The following is a 21,920-nucleotide window of genomic DNA, read 5'->3' as shown; positions in this document are numbered from 1 at the left end:
ATTCATTTATTTTCATACGCATGAAAACGAAAGTGTATTTGTCATTAAAGTTCTTTAAATCCTGATGTGTGTCGAGTGATTTTAACATTTCCGTTTCTAAAAGAAAAACCTAACTTAGTCCTAAGCCATCTGTAGGCACTTCCTGTTTCTGACTCGTTCAAGTTTTCAACGCCCTTGGCCATGAATACAAAGTGTAATACAAAACACCCAAGGCGACAGACAATCTCATATGAAACTTTAAATGAAAAATATTACACCACGTGACGGCTAGACAAGACCTCTTTAGATGAATAGATTTTAGCCCAGATCATGGTAAAATGTGTCGTAATCTCTTTTGAAGCATTGGCCAACTATTTTCGTAAACGTCTTGTCCTCCGTCTAACAAATTCTCTCATACTGGATACACAGCAAAAACTGTGGTGTTAGCTGGTGTACATAGAGGACCACACCAGTTATTTTACACCGGTGTTAAAATGGTGTTGTTGTTTTACACCTATAGGTGTTATTACAACACCTATGGTTGTTACATTTACACTCTTTGGTGTTATGTTCAATCTCTAGGTTGTTATTTTAACACCTCAGGGTGTGGTCCTCTATTAACACCAATTGGTGTCAGTTTTAGCACCACAGTTTTTACAGTGTAGGACGGCTGTAAACCTAACTTAAACCTAACCTAACCAACATTCAAGTCTATATATTTATAGAAACCAGCAGAAGTATCAAAATGGCTACATACATACACACTGCAAAACTCCGGTGTTGATTTAAAACCAGCCCGGAATCTATATCTGTCCACACCAGAGAAGTGTTAAACAACACCAGTTTGGTTTTCGTCTAACACCAGATATGTGTTTATACAACACCAATTATAGTATTAAAGCAATATCGGTTTGATTCCAAACTGGTGATCAAAGGCAGTGTCGAGCATGTCTGATTTTTTTTTACCGGATGCCTGATCTATATCCAGTAAAATCTCAGCAGCAATGAAATATAACTCATCATGAGTTCTTTTCTATATGGAATTCAGATGATGGTAAAGCAAAAAAGAAGTTTAGAAGTGTATCGAGGGGAAAAAACTAGAATAGCCTGATTATAATTCAAAGACAAAGATATGTGTTGTTACTTTTGTGTTACCATACTTATCGTAATGTTCAAGACAGGTAAATTTACTGTTTGAAAATAAATTTTCCAGCGCAAACCTCTTTTCACCTATCTTTTTTGCTGAGCTGTTTGTGTTATTTGGTTAATCTGAAATAAATATTATTTACAAAAGACCCAGAAATTGATGTTATTTCTAACTGGGTGAGCTATAATTTTTAAAGGCTTGTTTAAAGATGATCATCTCGTTGCCTTTGTAGCCAGGAGGCCTTTCATTCCGTTTTACAACAATGTAGATTTCTTTTTCAATCCAGCAAAAACGGCCTTTCAACTTCAATCTATTGAACAATATGAAAATGAATTAGATGGGTGTCGAGCACGGGATATTTTTTAGTAGGAAAATATAAAAAGGTAGATTCCCAAAGGCAATAACGACAGGGAAGAAATTGATCGAGTTGCTTATTACACGTATTTTGGTGCATTTCTCATGTTATCTGGCAAAGGTTAGTATATAGAAGAACATGAGGAGAGAAGGAAAATCGTTTGAACGGCATTTTTGGAGCATTCGACGAGCTCATGTTCATTCTCATTAGAACGAACATGTTGAATTTATGTCGCAGTCACATTATTCATTGTTATCTATATATTTTTTATTCAAACCACCTATCAAGCCACCTATATGTAGCTGGTACAAAAAAATGTTAAAACGGATGTTTTCCACTCGCCGTACGGCCGCAGGTTAGGTAAGTGATAAAATGGTCTAAAAGAAAATCATTCTTGTAGCCAAGAAACCATTGCCAACTCATGGACACTTTTTAACTGCATCCGAAACTTCATGTGATGAAAATATGTAACATCATCCGGATTTCACTTCGTTTATTTAGATATTCCTTCAAGTAAACATGTTTCTATTTATATAAAAGCATGGAAAAAACTGATGAGAAATGTAATTTGAAATAACCAAACGAAATATGACCATGTCTGTTTTTTTATCGGATACTTGATCCATGTTTGAGTTTATCTCCTGCACCATCTCAATAACAAGGAAACATGAATCAATATATGTTTCCTTTTCTTTTTTGAATTCTGCTGGCAAGGTTGAAAAGAAGTTCAGACTTGCAAAAGGAAACAAAAATAGAATGGCGTTGTTCGTACGGTAATTTCATTAAGAGTTAAAGATAAGCTTTGTTGATTTTTGTGTTAGAAATCCCTTTCTGCTTACCGTATATACATACTCGACATGATAAAGGCAAGTAATTAGACTCTTTGGAAGTAATATAGTACCAGGCTGGCGCAAATCTTTTCCAACCTATCTTTTCTGCCAAGGAGCTGTCTGTGGTAATTACTTCTTCTCAAATGATTTATTGGTTTCAAAATACCCAGATAGAGGTGTATAGACTTTAAAGAAAAAGCCTTTGACATGGTGATTCTGAATTTCTTTTCCAATAATCAAAACAATATGGAATTGGGGATCACTGAATTTGAAGGTTATCAATATGGAAGACATCAGCGAACGACAGTTCATAGTATATCATCTTAACTATTACCCATTAAATCTGGAATTCCTTAAGGGTCCATCCAAGGGCCACTTATTTTCATTTTGCATATTAAATGATTTGCTTTCAGGTCTTAAAAAATGCAAAATAAATTTGTATGCAGATGGCACTATCTTATATTATGCAAGTAACAAATTTGGGCTCTTTTAAGCGTGTATGAATAAAATCAATCTTATCTTATCAAGCTCCATTCCATTTGGCAGAGCAATAGCCGTTTTTCACCTATGAAGTAGAAAGGTGTATAGCAGGAAATGGTTTTATTTTTTTAAGAAAACGTGAAAATATGTTCAAGATGTCAAAATTCAAATAGACAATGTACATGTTCAATCAATCGGTGCCGATATATTTGAAACTGAATTAGATGTTTCTTAATCAGGAAATCCCTCTCTGTTCCATTATTTAAAAAGAAACTATTGGATTATGATTAAACGTCTTTAAACAGAAGAGGGTAGATTTCTCAGATGAAAAGTATTTAAGGCACTGAGAGTTTCTTAACCCTCGCGCAAGTTCCTGTCAATCACGAGTTCTTAGAATGGCTAAATTGCCGCAACTCCTTCGAGACAGTCAAGCGTACTTGGAGGAAAGGATTTCATTTTTAAAATAAGATTCTTAATCTTGGTCACACTTGACCTGAGTTTCCGACTGCCCCCACAGTATTCCAAAAGAATCAGAATTTACACATTAAGGCGGCCGAGGATCGTAGTGTGGCTCAATCCGCAGAGGTCGATCAGAAACCTTTTTCATTCAGAGATATTCCCCAGCGACTGATGAAATTTTCAAAATGGCGTCATATGAGGCAGTTTATGATGCAGCCTCACGAATTCCGGTGGAAATCTTAATCAAACAACTGGCTTAATGATGTCAGGCCGTCTCGCACTTGTTTATCATGGTAATGTCATTTCCCTTGGTATATAAGTCACATGTCTATATACTTCACGCCATTCACGTCGAGGGTCCAAATTACACCAAACCGAAAAATTCTATTATGCTATATCCAATTATACTATCGGTCGGTCTGGAGTCGGTTTCGTAGGTGTGACTCTAGCAAAACTGATAATTGTTACCGTTACATCTTCGCAGCCCGTCGCCATGACATACTGGGCACATTCCACTGACAGTACTAGATCGCTTGTTATGCCCTTCAAGTTTCAAAAGCATATATTTATATCCCTGGTTTTGGTGTTATATCACTGTTTGGCCTCGTTCACCAAAACCATCTTTGTGAATTCGGGTCAATGGGTTTTAAAATATACTTGGTTAAAAATTGATGGAGACAAATTGTTTAAAGCTATCAAAACTCTGTCATGACTACCTATGTTATTTTTCCTTTCATGTATGGTTATCTATATTTTGAACCATCGTTGGGAAAATAGATCCAATCATAGATAATATTGTTTTCTGCCTTGACATAATGTGTATGGTTGTATATTACATCTCCTGACCAGGTTTTATCCACTATTGAATATACCCAATTTTAGTCAATTTTAGTCAGGTGTTATTTATCCAAGTTGACGGATGGTCAATATCAAAGTGATTGATTAACATTGGTTTGACTTTTTAAAAATCTGAGCTAGAAGGTCACACTCGTCACCTGTGTCTGTGATATGTTACAAAAATGAAGCCCCCCCCCAAAAAAAAAAAATGCGTGCCAAAATTTTTTTTAGTGCTTTAAAAATCGAAATATAAAATGACCGGAAACGCCATCTTAATTTCATCCAATACACTTATGTGTAGTATTTAGGCGTCTATAAGACACCTATTTACAAAAACGGTGTTTGCCTTGTAGTTTAAGCTTTTCATTCTCAATAATGGTTGTTTTCAGGGTTTATTAGTTCTAATACATGCACTTGTACACATGTTTCATCTTGGTTTGAGAATTTTTAAAATCGGCTGCTCACAAAGTTAAACAATACCTTTAAGTTACAGGAAATATCCGATCAGGATAATTTACCAACAAATTCCCCCCTCCCACACCGAATCGTGTTAATCTGTTAATCAATTTTTTTTAGTGATGCACGATACAACTGTGTTTTAGCATGGGTTTAGTGACAGATTACATCTTTTAGCCATTCGAGCACATCATTATCTTTCATATTGCGTCGACAATAATGTACTAAAATGAATAAATCATCACTAAAGGATAATCATTAATTTGCTTAAACAGTATCAAAGAATAAGCATGGTACCAATTATTATAAAAAAAAGAGAAATTATAATAATTTTACCGTTTTCCATTGACAGGGCAAGCTTTTCGGCGCGTCCCACATTGATTGCTTCGGCCGATTTTTCTAATCTCATTTAAAATGTACTTCCAGCTTTCATGTACTTTTTTTTCCAATTTCAAATGTATTTTGCCACTTTTTTTATAAAACAAAGTACGTCCATTGAACATCTGGGAGGGGGTGGTTGGTTGTTTCAATTGACAGGATTGTATGTAATTGATAGATGAATTAACCATCGCAAATAAAGTTATGACCTTTGATTTAAGAAACAGATCAGCAATAGTAATTGATTTGGAACAATAATCTGATTGGTGGATAAAAAGAAATTCTGCCACACTTGCGAAATCATTATTTCCCATCTCCCAGACACACCCGCATCCACGCACACACGCAAATCTATATTTAGCACACTCGGATGGTGAGGTAAAATTAACCTTGCAACCAGTTTGATTGAAACTTATCTTCTTATTATTATCACAAAATATCTATCTGCACCAGGAGATTTTAAAAAATGATGAAATAAAGTGGCAACTCCACATCCCGAAAGAGAAGTTTAAAAATATTGTATGTTAATCTTTAATTCTTTAGGGGTAATTGGACAAATTGTTTACTTTTCACAAAGAGAATGCTTGTAAGTAATTGAAATCTTGAAAATGTAGACTCATGTCATTTTTTCAAGCAATCTGCTTATGATGACAATCCTTCTCCTGCAAATTGTAAATGTTATGTTAACTAATTTGGTATGAGATCAGTTTTGTTTGTAATGATAATTTTAGTACTTTTAGTTATGATTCATGCCAAAAAAAGTTCTCAATATACTATGTTTGTTATGTTATGGAAAATGTATTATATACGAATGATGTAATTGCAGAAGTAAACAATAAAATCAAATCAAATCATGTATCGAGGATTCACAGATGGAACGCTGCCCCCCCCCCCCCCCCCTCCGCTACCTCATCCAGTCGTATTCAATTATCCATGTACCCTAGGACGAACTTTTTTCTTTTTTCCTTTATTTGGGTTTGTCAGGTGTCTTTGAAGACAATTCTGAGCGTATCTTACGTGAATTTTTTCACCTTTCTCATGGCTACAATTAGGTCTACTGACTTCGTCAATGAGACCGTCTTTTTTCGGGAAAAAAAATTACCAAATGTCTGCACCTATTTCTCGTAAAATATCATGGTTACTACACTTATTTTACTAATTTACTATTGACTATTTGACTCAGATGTAATCGGTTTGCCGTTTTATGTTTTTCTTTCGGTGCCAGTACTTTAATCGTTTCCCGTCCCTAAAATGAAAGGTTACGAGACAATAATTCTATTGTACCTGATACAAATATGATATCAGTCACATGCATCATTTCATCTATGCTGAATTACATCTTTATAGCAAATGCGCTTTCGTGATTGAAAAAAATATCTTGTTTTTCGCAGGTTAGATATCACACTGAAGTCCCACATGATTAAATTTTTGTTGGGATGGATATCAATGACGTACCTTCAGTGTATGAAGTTTGAGCGATTTGCGACAGGTCCGATCGATGAACTAGAAGTTTCAAAGTACAACCTGTTAGACGTTGGAGAATTTCCTGGTGTGAGTTTCAGTGATGCGAGTCGCTTCGATGTTCAATTTTCCATGGAGGGTATATAGATCTTGATTCTCGCCGCAGGCATGGTTATACAGAACGATTAGGAAAGTGACAATTAATGATCCCTAAGAAGGTATTGTCTGAGCCTGGAGAAATGATCACGATTGTCTGTGACCGACAGGCAACAACATGTGAGTCAATCCATTAAGATCGGAGAATAATCTTTCACAGCTTTTGCATCTTTTGAAATGAAATATCATTTGCCACGGTATTGATGGACTCTCATCAGGGATTTTGAAATTGGAATTGATTATTTTGAAGATCTGGCAGTCAAGCTGTGGAGTGAAGGCATTATGTTTTTCGTTCAATCCGACGGAAATAAATTTCCTTGACACGGTGTGAAAGATACTAAATATTTTCTCTTCTCCAGGGAGAGTATGAGTGGTACGATGAAATATATTAGAAATAAAGGAATGACAAGGGAGAGAGGATACTGACAAAGAAGAAATCACTGGATCGTTATATTGACAAAGTAGAAATTTAGAACGGCACTATTTGGCGATAGACATTCATATCAGGGTTTTGATTTGACGAATCTATTACAACTTTGTTCAAATGCCATTTTACTTAATGGCTTTGCATATCAGACATTTTCGTGATCGATTTTCACATAGTACCAAGATATATCGCGTTTAAACATTATTATTTTCCTTTACCATTTCTGATGTGTGTCATTTGCCTTCCCAATTTTTGTGAACCTGGACTTTTTTGAGGGGCAAGTGCCCCGAGTCCCATCTCCGTCACTAATAATTAGAATAATAACATAGGACTTCTTTAGCGCACGTTTCTACCTTGTTTGGTGCTCAAGGCGCTCCTATATTACCCCGGCTAATCCAGTCTATAAATTCCGGTGCGCACAGCTTTTTTGATGAATTACTTTTTGCCGGTACCCATTTAAGTCGTCTGGGTTGAGTGCAGCACAAAGTTGTTATTTTTTGTTCTGCTCAAGGAAAACATGCCATGGCTGGGAATCGAACCCACGTCCATCAGATTGAAGGACGAGAGTCTCAACCACTATACCACGACACCCCCGTTTTTATACGTCCAGGTCTCTGCTCGCAAGGCTTTGGGGGCGTTGTGAGTGCGCCTGTAATCCAAGCTAGTATAGTGGGGAAGCTACAAAAATATTGATGCCGAGGTTCGAGCCCTGGTCAAGTCTTTCAGATAGTGACGTTAAAGGTCCGTCCAGATATAAATAATCATATTTGATTGATACAAGTGAGACAAAACTTAGTTACACAAACACATACACGCATGTACACACATTATATAATATGTCGACGGTTGTGATAAAGTGATGGAGAGACCTACGTTTGACGGAGAGACTTACATGTGAAATAATTGATTATATTGTAGCATTTGATTGATTTCTAAATAGGTAAGATGTTTCTATCTTTGTTTTTTTTAAACTATGAACGATTTCTGCAAGACTTGACAATTTAATTGGTGGACAACAGGACAATAGTTTTCAAATCACTAAGTACTACTTTACTTTGCAGTGCAAGTCCCAGGTGAAATAGAAAACAAATCGTTCAAACGATAGACATCAACCTAACCATGTTGTCGATGGACAATCAAGATAGAGAATTGACCGGTGTGTTGGCTCAGTAGGTAGAGCGTCCGTCTCACAACCGGGAGGTCGGGGGTTCAAACTCCTGCCGCGTCAGACCATAAGACGATAAAAGATGGGAGTTACTGCTACCCGATTTGGCGTTCAACGATTACAGGCATAGAACCTCGTCGATCTGGCGCTGCACAGCGGCTGCCGGGCCAATGATCAATTGGGCAAAGCAAATTTTCGGAGTATTTCATGTCAGGTGACTCGATTTCGAACAATAAATTTTAGATTTTCATCATTTTCATTTCATCATAATCTGTTTCATCGTGTCGAAATTAGCTACAACGATAGTAAATTACTGAGGATTGTTTTCCCTATATACCAAATAAGTCTAATGAAAAAATCGTGCGATTGGTTTGTGGAAACTCTAAGGAGAAACACATAAAGAGATGCCTTATTACTGGCCTATTATCATAATTCTATTGTAAAAACCCTGCATATTAATATTTTACTTTTCCTTGCACGCCTCTTCAAGCCCTCCTCTAAGTTCGCATTTTTTCAGATAAAAATGGCTAAAAACCCGTCTAAAGCCTTGATGAAGGTAAAGTAATGTCGATTGGAGTATCATTTTACTTCCAAATCATTCAAAAGGATAGTCATCGGTGAATCTTATTTCATGTGTTTATGCTGGGGGGGGGGGGGAGAATAAAAGATAAATTTACCTCTGAATACATCTACCTCCCTCTCTCGGTAGCGTCTCCTTTGAAAGGGTCCTTTGGCGCCTTTCTTACACATTGATTGCTTTTATATCATTAAGCTACAAAAATAGATGATATTGCGAAATGTTATCATATCATTTTCATGCATGTACTTTTTCCTTAAATGGGGATTCATATATCATAATTTAAAAAAGACTTTGATATTCATTTGAATTTTATCTAGGTTAGTACTGATTTTGAAACTTTTAGTAAAAGAGAAGTCTTTCATTTCTTGCTAGTTTCTGCCATGTAAGACAAGAAATAGCGTGTGTGTGTGTGTGCATAAACTTTGATATCATTATTATTATTTCTTTAATTAAAGGAATGTGCGTGGATTAAGATCATTGTTGTTTTTCCTAAATTACTTTGAAAAAGTTTATAGGTTATGAAGACACAGAGCACGTTCACGTTCGTTCTCAGCCTGTCCGATCTTACAAATGACCGCCTAAAGCATTTAGGGTAGAGACGATAATGGTGTTATCAAACGCTTTAGTAATCAGAAGGCCAATGTGAAAAGATATTCCTCTTCTGTTCGTCGGTGAAACAATCTTTCAAATGTCTTTTAAGATCCCCTTGATAGTCGATTGGGGTCCTAGCCCTCGTTTTTAAGCCAACGACATCAATCCCACACAGACGTCCCTCTACACCCCCCTTGCATCAGAACTTCATCAGGAATATGGTCGTAATGTTCATCAGTCGCAAAGCCAGGGGAAGTTGATACAGAAATCGATTAGGCGAGACTTGGCAAGACCAACAAACATCCACCCAGCCGCCGCTCCCAAATGGTCTAATCGGGTCCTAATCACATTTCCTGGTGAATCAGTTTATGAAATAGGTATCCAAAATGGGCAATGTATTTGGGACTAACTTTATCACCAAAGGTACTTGAATTTCAATGAGTAAATGAGATGGTTCTTATTTCGGTGCCATATTAATCTACATCCGTCTGTTTTATTTTCGATGATAGAACATTGCATCGATCCTTCCAGAAAAGCTATTATCGAAACAAATCATTACTGATTGCATGGATTTAGTTAGGGGAGGGTGTATGTGAAGTGAATTTCGAATGTTTCTGTTAAAAAAAAGCCCTCAATTTCTATCCAAATAACACTTGATTTTTGAGCTAATTCATTTTTCATGGTATTGCCAATATCAGATCGATCGGGAATAGGACAAACTATTTCGCATCGCCAAGTGTTATGAATAAGGTATAAGAGCCACAAATCCAAAACCAATTTCGTTGCACCCCTCTAACAAATTTATCAGACAGTATTGAAATAATTCATAACACTGAATTTCATAATCATGTTGCATAAAACTCCTTTTTTATCATGTTCATATACAGAAATGCGATTATTTCCATATCATGTTTTCCAATTCCAGGACAGCGTCATCATTTTTAAAGTATATTTCTACTCCTGGAAATAATTGGAATAATATTTCTTGAAAATGAGATGGCGAGGAGGATTAAATAACCATTTGGAGATGTCCTGAAACAATTATATAGAAGAGTTAAAGATAGGCATGATTTTAAAGTTCTTTAAATTATCTTAAAGTTTCATACTTCTTTAGAGTAATTTATTCTTTATATAAGCCATATCATCAAAATGCCCCTTTCAAGTTAATGTGTTCTTGAATGCGATGGGGTCCTAGAATCACTATAATTTTCTATTTATCAGTGGGTTATGTGAACTAAAGTGGAATTGCATTTTACGGTAAGAAAGCTAAATGAAACAAATATTTTTTTTCATTATACATGTACATGTATACTTACTGCATTCGGTTGCACTTATTATTATGTTTCTTATATAGTACCGTACTGATGTATACCTCTCAATGCCATTATTTAATTAATGAATATGCCCTATATGTTATCAGGTATCATGGCATCAAGTGAACTCTATACGGTGAATTTAAATGCCACTGCTGCGTAACTGAGCACACAGCAAAAACTGTGGTGCTAACCAGTGTACATATAGAGAACAACACCAGTTACACCGTTGTTAAATTGGTGGTATTAGTTTTACAACTACAGGTGTTATTGCAACACCTATGGTTGTAACATTTACACTCTTTGGTGTTATGTTCAATCTCTAGGGTGTTATTTTAACACCTCAGGGTGTGGTCCTCTATTAACACTGATTGGTGTCAGTTTTAACACCACAGTGTTTACAGTGCAGTTATAATGATTTTCGTGTTCTCAAGCATTCATTACCATATTTTTATTAATTGTATATTGTTTTGTTCAACACCAATTTTATTTATCTGAAATTATTGACTATTGCATTTAAAAATAATATCAATGCTGATACAGTACTATCCAAATTTTGAATTCATTTATTTCCGTTCAACAAAATAATCAAAATATAATCGAAATAATAGTACATATTCAAAATAATACAGACAATTCAATGACATTGCAGAACAAAATTGAAGATAAGTTAACCGACTTCCCTAAAAAAACAAAGGGTGGCATTTTCGAGCGGTTCAGTCCCAAATATGGGATAAAACGTTGAAAGTGGCGCTTTGGGGGAACTAGCTTGTCTAACAATCTTTTCTATTGTCAGAAATAATGAATCGTATAACATTTCTCCGTTCCGTATATAGTTGGGGCCTAATATAACGCCATTGCATATAGCACAGCAAAGGCATAACCGTGCAAAAAATAATGCCGCCCTCTCCCTCCCTCCTATTTTAACGACATTTCTCCTATCGTCTTTTTGCTCCAGTTTGACCTCGCCGATATAGTCCTGTAAAGCCACTATCCTAATGGACACCATGATCGAATTACCCATCTCACACGAGCAATACCAATATGACGCTTTCATAATTCCCCTGCATCGGACATTGGCAATAACATTCTGATCAAAAACAGGAAAGTAATCAAAGAAATGAGAAGATAGCGTTATCATTTTTGAAAGGTTAATTGTGTATTTTCGAAATGGAAAGAGCAGAATGATACTTCATAAATTTTATAACATCATTATGTGGAAGACCAAAATGGCGTCGTATAAGACGTAAGATACAAGAAGAAGAATGAAAGAACTTAAAGAATAATTTCAATTTTCTGTTTACTGTATCTCTATGTAATCATCTTTCTTTCGTTTGCTTGTATCTTCGTTGTTATAAAAAAAAGAGTATTTTAGCATTATTTTTGTTTTATGATTTAACAATAAATACGATGTAGCTCTTCCATGTTAATAACAAATCGATAAACCAGATAAATACCAGATTATATATACCATTATTCATGTTTTCATGTTTGCCGTATACGACTTTGAGTTGATGATAAACCATGCAGTTAACTATCCTGTTTCTCATTCGAGAAGAAGTTTCGCTCGATTACCACCTATTGAAAGGATCTTTATACAACTCAACATACAGACTTTGCCCAAGGGTACAAGTTGGCTTTTACGGTTTTAACATTTACAGAAAAGGGTTGCATTCGGTTGCAATAAGGAGAGAACTTGGGCTTTGCATGTGGCACTTGGCTCATTTTCCTGAGTTGAAATGCTTTTTTAAACACGTCTAATGGGTATTTAAGAACTAACGTACGTTTGAGAATTCACTGAGGAAACACCAATATACTTACATGGACTTAAAGCGCCAATACGCGGGGGCATATAGACTTCCTACTTTAATATCTAACTCTTGGCCGTTAAAAACAGGAAGACTCGGCACGCAGTATCTGAGTAATATCATAGCGTTCAAGTTAGGTTGGGTCGATCCGGGGAGCGTTTTAAGAAATGATTTGTGGGATGTCCGACAAAGTATTTTCATCCGGTAGTTACCATAGTGACTTTGGATCTTAGCCAATGAAAATCAAGGAAAGTTGTCAGGTCTGGCAACTCGTCTGGCGGCAAATGTTGATGAAACGCTCGACTGTTATGAAAAAAAAGGACTCTACCCCTACATCGGGAAATAATACTCGCCTGAAGGCAATCATACATACATGTATTTGATATAGGGCGTACCTGCTTGCGATTTTACACTTGTTCAGTAATCCAAAACCCCCAAAACATGTGGTCAAAGGTGCATTTTAAAAGTAATGCTGCTTATTGCTGCAAAAACTGAAAGATTTTGCTTATCTTGTTCTGTTTAGAATTGATTCTGAGCTAAATAATTGAAGGAGGGATCACATTCCATTATCCTCTTTCGTCATTATTTTGTTCAACCGACATGTGTTATGATCGATATGGTATGTTAAAACCGACATATGGAAAATATCTTAGCCTCTTCAAATGCTGCACACGACACCAACATACTTAGATAAATCTCCATAGAAAACATTCCAATATAACTTGTATAGCCGACGGAGATCTTAAAATGTAAGAAGGGTTGTCTAGGCCCCTCTTTGGGTATGTTGAAGTCGGCATTTGGAGATATTTCATCTTCGTGGGATGTTTTCTTATATCAGAAGCCTCTTACCACTAACATGGTTTTGAATAATTATGTTGTTCTTATCGCAAATTGATATCTTTGCAGAGTTAAACGTTAGGGTTTTCCCTTTGAAGAAATGAAATGTTGGGGATTCAGGCAGAATATTTGATTCAAACAGGAGGTCACATCGAAGATGCCCGGAAACCAAGTCTTAGTATTCTCATATCTCTCGTGCAATCGATCAGAATTTGATTGAGAATGGAAAAACTTGTACCCCCTTTCAAGTCATTACTCATTTTCTTTGGTATTTTACATCTATGTCTCTTTTTTAGAAAGTGTAGTGTTTCTTACAAAATTGTTCTTAAGGTTACACATAAAATTATGAACTGTTTTATACATAATGTGTATTATGATATCAAAAATATAATTCATGCATATTTAAAGACGGTTTACAGTTATAAATAACATCACCACGGTTGCTATATTGGTATTTTGCATTAGCGTAGCATTCTAGTATTATAGTATACTTTCACCAAATACTTGATTGCAAAATTGATCATGACCACGTGATCATCATTATCCATGTTGGTGATATGCAGCCTTCACGGTTTTCTGATAGTTTTCATTATTCAATATGAAAATTGTGTCAAAAATTACTTTCATTATATAAAACTCACCTTGATGAGCTTAAAAGGCTTCCTAAAATTATGTCAGAAATTAATCTGATGATATAACACTTCGGTTTTAAAGATTCATTATGATTGAATGAATGATAAAATAATTTGGGTTTCGAGCATGGTGAAAAAAACTCCCAGCTTTAAGCAGTACTAACTGGAAACCGCCTCCCTTCTGAAATAAACTAATGCTTTATGTTTAACTTGAACCATATAATGCCTAACTGCCTAAAGCTTCCAAACATTAGCAGCAGATATGGGTCAAGTTCATTATAGTCAAAAGTGTGTCATCCATTAAACTGAAGTATAAGTTGTGTACGCTCTGCGTTCACTATTCGCAACTGAACCGCAACGAGAATGTAGCAAAAGAGAAATACAAACGAATTTTCAATTCTGTTTTTCTTTTTCATTTGCAGGAGAACCAATAATTACAGTATTATTTGAATAGCAATTCAGCGGGGAATATAACAGATGTCATACAATTCAATAGCCATCTGTTATTTCTCAAAATAATCATATAAGGTCTGGGGAAAACATTGATACACATTTCACATTTTCTGATAATAATTACATTCCAACCCCATAATAGCATGTTGGTGTAACTAATTTCCTCAATCTGTGACGTAGATTGCGAAGAGACAAATTCGTCACAACGAAATGTAAATACACACCAGAATAAAACTAACCATAGAACAAAGTGATAAATAGATAAATGAATAGACACATGAAATGGAATAAATAAGGAAATAAAAGTGTTTGGGACAGTAAATTAAGAGCAAAATATGGAAGATTCTAATTACAAAATATTCTCCCGCTTTTCTATCACGCACCAACGCTTGAACACACACACACACTATCTACACATACGCACAAACATTCCTTTTTTATTATTTATCTTATACCGCTAATTTAATGCACTAACTGGCTCAGTTTTTGTACGTAATAAAAATGAAATTATGGAAAGGATTAAATAATCATTTAAAAATGCCGAGCGGAGTGACAACGTTTTCTAAAGAAGTGGATAACTATATCACCCCCCCCCCTTTCCCGTCGTTGTGTTTTTAAAATTTATAAAATAAATCACTTTATTAGATTCATTCTTATTGGAAAACAATAGAAAAATAATTTCAGATCACAGATATCAGATCAGTCAGAGAACTCTAAGTGTCTGTTTCTTTTAGTTGTGTTCAGGAGGAAAACTACAGAAAGGGTGGTCTATGGCCCCATGAGCGGATTAGTTACTAAACTGTAATCAATAACATGGCAACATTGTTCACCTAACGATGGATAATTTTCAAACATTTCTCTTCTTCTTATATGACCTTTTCACTAAATGGTTTCATGATTTTATTCGGTTGATCTAAATCCATTTATTTTGATGACGACCTTGGGTTTTATTAATCGCATGGAAGTTTTAGTATGTGTCTGAATGCTTTGTGTGCGGGGGTAAAATTAATTTATAAAATATGTACATTTAAGTGCTTAAAACTCTCATTCATAATGCTATGTAGATAATTTCACAATTTCTTCATTAGAAGTAATTTCGAATCCCTTAACTTCACTAGTTTACGTAAATGGCCGGAGCTCTGTTCCTGTTCTAGAAATGCGGAAGGCTTTTATTGGCTAATTCACTGTAGTTGGCTCCAATGTGCAAATACTGTCTACAAAATGCGACAGAGAACATTTCATGAGGTTGCGAATTAAAACCATTAGTTGTGTAACGAACAGACGATATTTGAATTTTAATCGTAGCTTACAAGATTTCTCGATGTTAGCATTGACGCCAGCTTTGACATGTTTGTTTTAAGCACTCACATGCAAGGTGTAAACTATTATGCCAACCCATTCATACCCATCACAATTCCCCTTCACTCAATATATCTACCTTATTTTCTTCTTCCGTTGATGCCTTATCCTCGTATCATCTTTGACCCCCCGCATTCTAATTTATCTAAGACCATCTTCCTACATCTCTCTCTCTCTCTCTCTGCCACACCCACCCACCCACACATCTGCACCCATCCCACTTACTTGCGATCTCTGTCCGAATCCATGCGACTCTATGCCCATTTCCATTTGAATGCTTCATTTGTCGTTTGATAATGGACAAATAATCCCTTGCTCATTAAGGAATGTATTTTTTTTTCTGTTTTCTCTTTTCATCTCGTTTCTCTCTGCACCCTCATGTGGATATATTTCCTGTATGTTTGTCACTCCTTATCCTCTTCAACAAACTTTTCCATCTGGATTCAACGCTCTACATTCTTTATTTATTTCTGTTTCTGTTTGTGGTAACTCCCGTCGGAACTCGGCAGGACAGCATTTTTGCTGGTAAACGCCAAGCTGGTATAAAACCAATTACCTATGAAACATTTTACGTCTAGGTTAATCAGTCATAGTGGCTGACGTTATAGACGACAGATATCACTCTCGGGCCTTTTTATCAAAGTGGAGACAATGGCAGAGTTGGGATTCGAACTCACAACCTTACGATTATGAGTCCAATGCTCTAACCACTGGACCACACGACCCGGTTTACCTTTATTTGATTCTATGCTTCCAGTATAAAGTTTGGAATCTATCTTGGTTATTTGAATTCTGTACCAGCGTCCCAGGTTGCAATGCATTCTCAGAATTGAAGTTCAATTTGAGGCTCCGTCCAATTTGAATTTATTTTCCCTCTCCTGCCTTGTACCCCATTTTCATGTGGTGTATAACATCGCATATTCCTAGAAGAGTTATGATAAGATTAGACATTAGAAAGATATCATCCCCTCCCATATTGGGCCTCAATCCACTTAATCCACGATACATTATTTTTCTTCCTATAATGTATAATAGATATTGAATTCCAACCAAACGATCCCTCCACATTTGGATCTTATTATCTCCATTCTTTCATTTTTTGCGCTGTCTCATCGTGCACTTCTTGCCCATGATACCAAATTGATTGTTTTCCTGGAATAATTGTAGTTCAAGTTTAGGTTCCATCTTCATCTCAATTACATTATTTGCTGAAGGACGAATGTGGCCTCAATGCAATTATGTCTATAATTGGTATCACATCAAACTAAAAAAAGGATCTTCGGTGCGCGCATCATTAAATTCGTAATCGCTCATTTTCTCATTCCAGTCCACCGCCATTTCCTCTACTAGTAATAATGTTTCAAAAGAAGTGTGTTTAGGGGGATTCCACATTAAGCCCAAACTTCATTAGAGTGGAGACCGTCTAGTGGACATTCGAAAAAGCGTCATGGCACGTATATTCTTGCGGAAGAGAATGGCTCTAGTAAAACCAATATCACGGGTTTGAATAAGGAAACCCATTTAGTGACACGACATTTGTTCCTGCGACAATTGCTCCGTGTTTCGTCTGAGATGTAGGGTTATGGTTGTAATAGGGTTTAATGTTATGTTTACGGTTAGGTTTAGGGTATGTTTAGGTTTAGTGTAAAACCCAGGGTTGAATTTCGTCATTAGCGTGTGGAATTTAGAACGGAGCAATTGTCGCCAGAGCAAATGTCACGGAACCGTGCATTTACCCCCAATTACATAATATGGCACGGAGGCAACGATTTGTTTTTCTCGTCAATATTTTCCTGCATCCACATATAAAAAGTCGAAACAACAAAATGATCAACTGTCCCTTCTAATTTTCAAGTGAAAAAAAGAGAGAGAATTGAGGACGAAGAGGAGCATTTAAATTAGACAGATTGGTAATACACTACCTTTTGCTATATATTCTTGCCTCCTATCAACATTAAAAATACCCTTGTGCACCCCTACTTCATATCCGTTCAAAAAAAATTCAGGCACTATAAGCAGTGACGTAACTAGCTAATTTTTGAAGCACGATGTCTGTGCCTCTTCTCTGATCCCATGAACCCGAGTGTGTTTTTATAATAAATCTTGATTTGTCACTTTTCTGACGAATGGTGTAATCATGATCAAATGGTGTGAAACATTCAACCTTCAAATGTTTCCTTTACCTTTTGATATTTCAACGAAGAGTAAGTAATAAAAATCATGAAAAATTAGTTAATTGTCATGTGTGGTAGTTTCATCCTTCACTCACTTTAATTCAATATATTAAGTAATTTCTATATGCTTTCACATCTTATTTTTCCCGGTAGAAAGGAATCCCCTTATGTCTGTTTATCTGTTCAGATAAACCTACTTTGAAGGGTAGACAGTACCTCTTCATCGTCGGTGCCTCTGTTGTCTTAACCACTAGTTCGCCATTATAAAAAATCATCATCATTTACAACTAACATCTAACCCATTTCATATGCTCTGTTCTTCTCAAACACCTAGGATCTAGATGTACAAGTAACGCCTACTAGGACCCCGACGATGTTAACAGAGGCAAACGGGGAATCCCACTTGGGGCCGCATCTAGACTCACACATCGACTCCCTCCTAGATGTACCAACCATGTCGCTACTGGAGTCAGAAGCCGTGTCCCCATTTGATTACTATTGGAACGGTACCGATATCCCACCGTTCAGGCCCAGAATGCCCACTTCGCCTATAGCATACACCATCATAATCGTCATGGAATTGGTTCTAGGGACTATGACCAATGGGACATTGATCTACCTGGTGGCATCGGTGCGCGAGTTGCGGACATCACCCAACATCCTCTTGGCGAATCTTGCTATCGGTGACTTTATCTTTGTCCTTATAACTGGACCACCTACCATAGCACCCTCGTACATGACAACCTCATTCGACTATTGCCGTATGAATCACTTCTTTTATTTTACGTCGTTCGGCGTATCTTCGTTCAGTCTTACCGCGATTAGCATTGAACGGTATTTCGCTATCGTGAAGCCTTTCCTAGTGCGTCGGTTGCGCATCATGCGCGCAACTGTGGTAATATGCCTTATCATTTGGGGTATCGCCTGCGCGATCGCCTCCTATGTATTCGTCGCCGCCGTGCCGTCGTTTCAAACCACCTGTACGTTTGCCTATGAGGACCTGTCCTACCATATTTACTACGTCTTACAGCTTGTATTCATGTACGTCCTGCCTGTTTGCTCCATGGCCATCTTTTACGGTCTCTGTGCCAAGAAACTCCTACGAGAAAAGACAATTCTACAGCGAAGACGAAGAGGGAGCGCAGATACCAAGGCTAGGGTTCGAGTATCAGTGAACTTGTTTCTCATCACACTCGTGTTTACAATCTGTTGGTTGCCTCAGTATATCTACACCGCTTGGCTTTTGTTTGGATTCGACGTGTTTGTGTTCGGCACAAGGTCTATGAGCATTTTCCGCCGCGTCCGTATAGTCATGTACTACCTGGCGTCGTGTATCAACCCCATCATCCTCTACTCCATGAGTTCGTCATTTCGACAACACCTCGCCAGGAAGTTCGGTCTCAATCGGTTGACCGGAAGACGGCCGACGAATAGTGAGGCCAGTGGACGCACCAGGAGTTCCGTTATCATTCGTACACCATCTCTTCGTTCTATCCCCCAGATAGCCCTTCCGTTGGTTGACAACACTAGCAACGTAGAAAACCATTACGTCCGTACTGCGTCAGATGCGGTGTGATCACGAAGAAACATTAAACTCTCATGACTGTAAATAGATGCACATTCCATAACTCATTCAGTCGGGTAACTTGAACGATTTAACTAGTGGCCATCTGATGAAAAAGGGTTACCTTTATCAACATTGAAAGAAATAGATGTTTATTCTCAATCAAATCATCAAAGTATTTTTCATTTCAATCATTTTTGTTTAATGCTGTAGAAATATCTGTATTCGCACAAAGGTATCTTGAGAGGTTGAATGTTAAATGGTACTCATTTGACTTTGTTCTCCTACATGACCTGAAGGTCAAACGTCAAAAAAGGGCACAATGCAGATAATTCATCAAAGTGAAATCGAATGTGAAGCAAATTTTTCCAACTAGATGTATGAAAATGGGTGAAATAATTACATTACACAGTCACTATTATTCCTATTTTATTTTATGAAATGTGAGATAGATTCCGCATGAAACCCGTGGATGTGAAAATTGAAAAAATATAGAGAGAATGTGACATCATCATCTCTATGATTATTGTAATATCACCTGCATTGTGCATGCAGCATTTTTTGTGAAATTTAAAATGTAAAAAGCCATATCGTTCCTGTGTAACGCCTTATTCTGTTCTTAGTGTTATGCTTGTTTGATTTTTTCTTTTTATTCAAAACAATTTGTTCGTTGGCTGTACTTGGCCTTTACCACCAAGTAAGCTATCGACACATCTGTTACCGGAAAAGGAGATTAGGTTTTCCAGTAAAAAGAATGCTATTTGGAATCTGGTAATGAAAGGTTCTAATGATGTTAGTGTAACATGATTGTCAAATCACGAAGCATATTTTGCGTTGGCGCCAGTCTAATGAAAGCTCATCTTTGGGGGCATAACACAGTAGTGCACTAGTTTCTTCGTCCGACAGATATAAGGTGCACTCCAAAAGTAAACTGTCAATTCACCAATTTATGTTGATCTAATACCTATGCTCGCTTACGAGATTAAAGATAAATGCCAGTAGTTGCAGTAAACACTGATTTCATGAGAAAGTCTGTAAAACCAGGCTTAATTGTCAGAATATCATCGAGGATCTAGATCTGGTACAGTTACATAAACTGAACTTTGTGAAATCTAAAACGTTTACACTGAAGATCACCAACACAGATAGGCACACGTGGGACAGTGTATTATTATTGCTGGAATAAAGACCCGACGGAAGTGACCGAATCCGCGCTTATTTTGCTTATTTCTTAGTAATTACACAATTTCTCCCAGAATCCTTTGGCACATATTTTTTATTCATACAAACAGACACTTGGGTGGTCATTATATTAGATTCTGTAAAAAGTCATTTTGAGATCGTTACCAAAACCGGAATTTATCTTTAATAATTCAAAATATTGATTACAGAGTTCTAAACTGTTCAATTTACTGCTTCATTACGAATTATTTTAGAGGTTCTTGCATGAAAGTGATACCGATGTTACGATAAATTTCTTCTGTAATAGCACTGACTGATACTGAAATATTTCCCCCACTTTTTTATGCTACTCCTGATAATTTGGCTATTTCTACTCCTGTTAATAAAAAAAAATGTAATACCACTACTGACTACTACTGCTACTACGACTACTACTACTATTACTACTACTACTACTACTACTACTACTACTACTACTACTACTACTACTACTACTACTACTTTTACACTACTATTACTATTATTACTACTACTTCGATTATCACACTACTACCTTCTTTTATCTTCTTTCCTTTTCCTTGCTGTTTGTTTTAAACGTCTATTACTGTTCCTTCTTCAGCTCTCATTGCTCTCATTACCACCACCACTATCATGATCATGAACAATAGATTGATTTTAATTCCTGCCACCCAAGTACGACTTAAGTACTACCTCTTTTGTACTGCTACTTCTACTGCCGCAACTTCCACGACTGCCATATAGCCGTATGACCTCAACAACTCCTTGTGATTACCGGTTTACTGTGTTCAAAATATGGTTTTCACTGTCTTTTTCCAAAGTCAATCATACATTTGGAAGCCTCCACACCTTAACAATTCTGCAAACCTCACCAAACTCTCGTTCAACCAATAACAATCTCCAAAGTGTGCTTCGTAATCTAATTTATGTACATGTATTCAGCTTTAATGCGTTAGTCTTTGAACGACGGTCGTTTAATTGTAAATTATTTAAGATATTTAGGATGAGCAAGGGACGACATTTTTATTATACATAGATTGAATCTAATTAATTTTGTATCATTATACGTCGTCCATGATCTCCTTAAAATATTTGGTAAAAGTGCTCCATAAGGGTAATTATGTGTCCGACCAATATTGGCAATTTCTGTGGGGCATTTTCATTTTTCCAGTGTGATGAAAATTTTGCATATTCTAAAGTGATTGCTGCTTATTGTTTACCATTACTGGACAATATGCTTCCCGCATTTGGGTAAAATACTGCCCTAAATCGGTTTGAT

The 21,920-nt window shown here is 36.5% G+C and overlaps 1 protein-coding gene across 1 annotated transcript in view; it reads left to right on the top strand.

Annotated features, from left to right (window-relative positions):
• The window catches only part of LOC121411945 (neuropeptide CCHamide-1 receptor-like), a 49,111-nt gene extending 28,635 nt beyond the window's left edge, over positions 1-20,476 (top strand). Inside the window, exon 3 of the mRNA XM_041604860.1 lies at positions 18,212-20,476. Within this exon, the coding sequence (XP_041460794.1) occupies positions 18,251-19,453 (1,203 nt within the window). The 5' untranslated portion in view covers positions 18,212-18,250 and the 3' untranslated portion in view covers positions 19,454-20,476. The remainder of the gene's footprint in view (positions 1-18,211) is intronic.
• The last annotated feature ends 1,444 nt before the right edge of the window (positions 20,477-21,920 follow it).

This window comes from Lytechinus variegatus, chromosome 1, assembly GCF_018143015.1.
Source record: "Lytechinus variegatus isolate NC3 chromosome 1, Lvar_3.0, whole genome shotgun sequence".
NCBI classification, from domain to species: domain Eukaryota; kingdom Metazoa; phylum Echinodermata; class Echinoidea; order Temnopleuroida; family Toxopneustidae; genus Lytechinus; species Lytechinus variegatus.
Note: the sequence above shows the minus strand (reverse complement) of the source record. Positions and strands in the feature narration are given on the sequence as shown.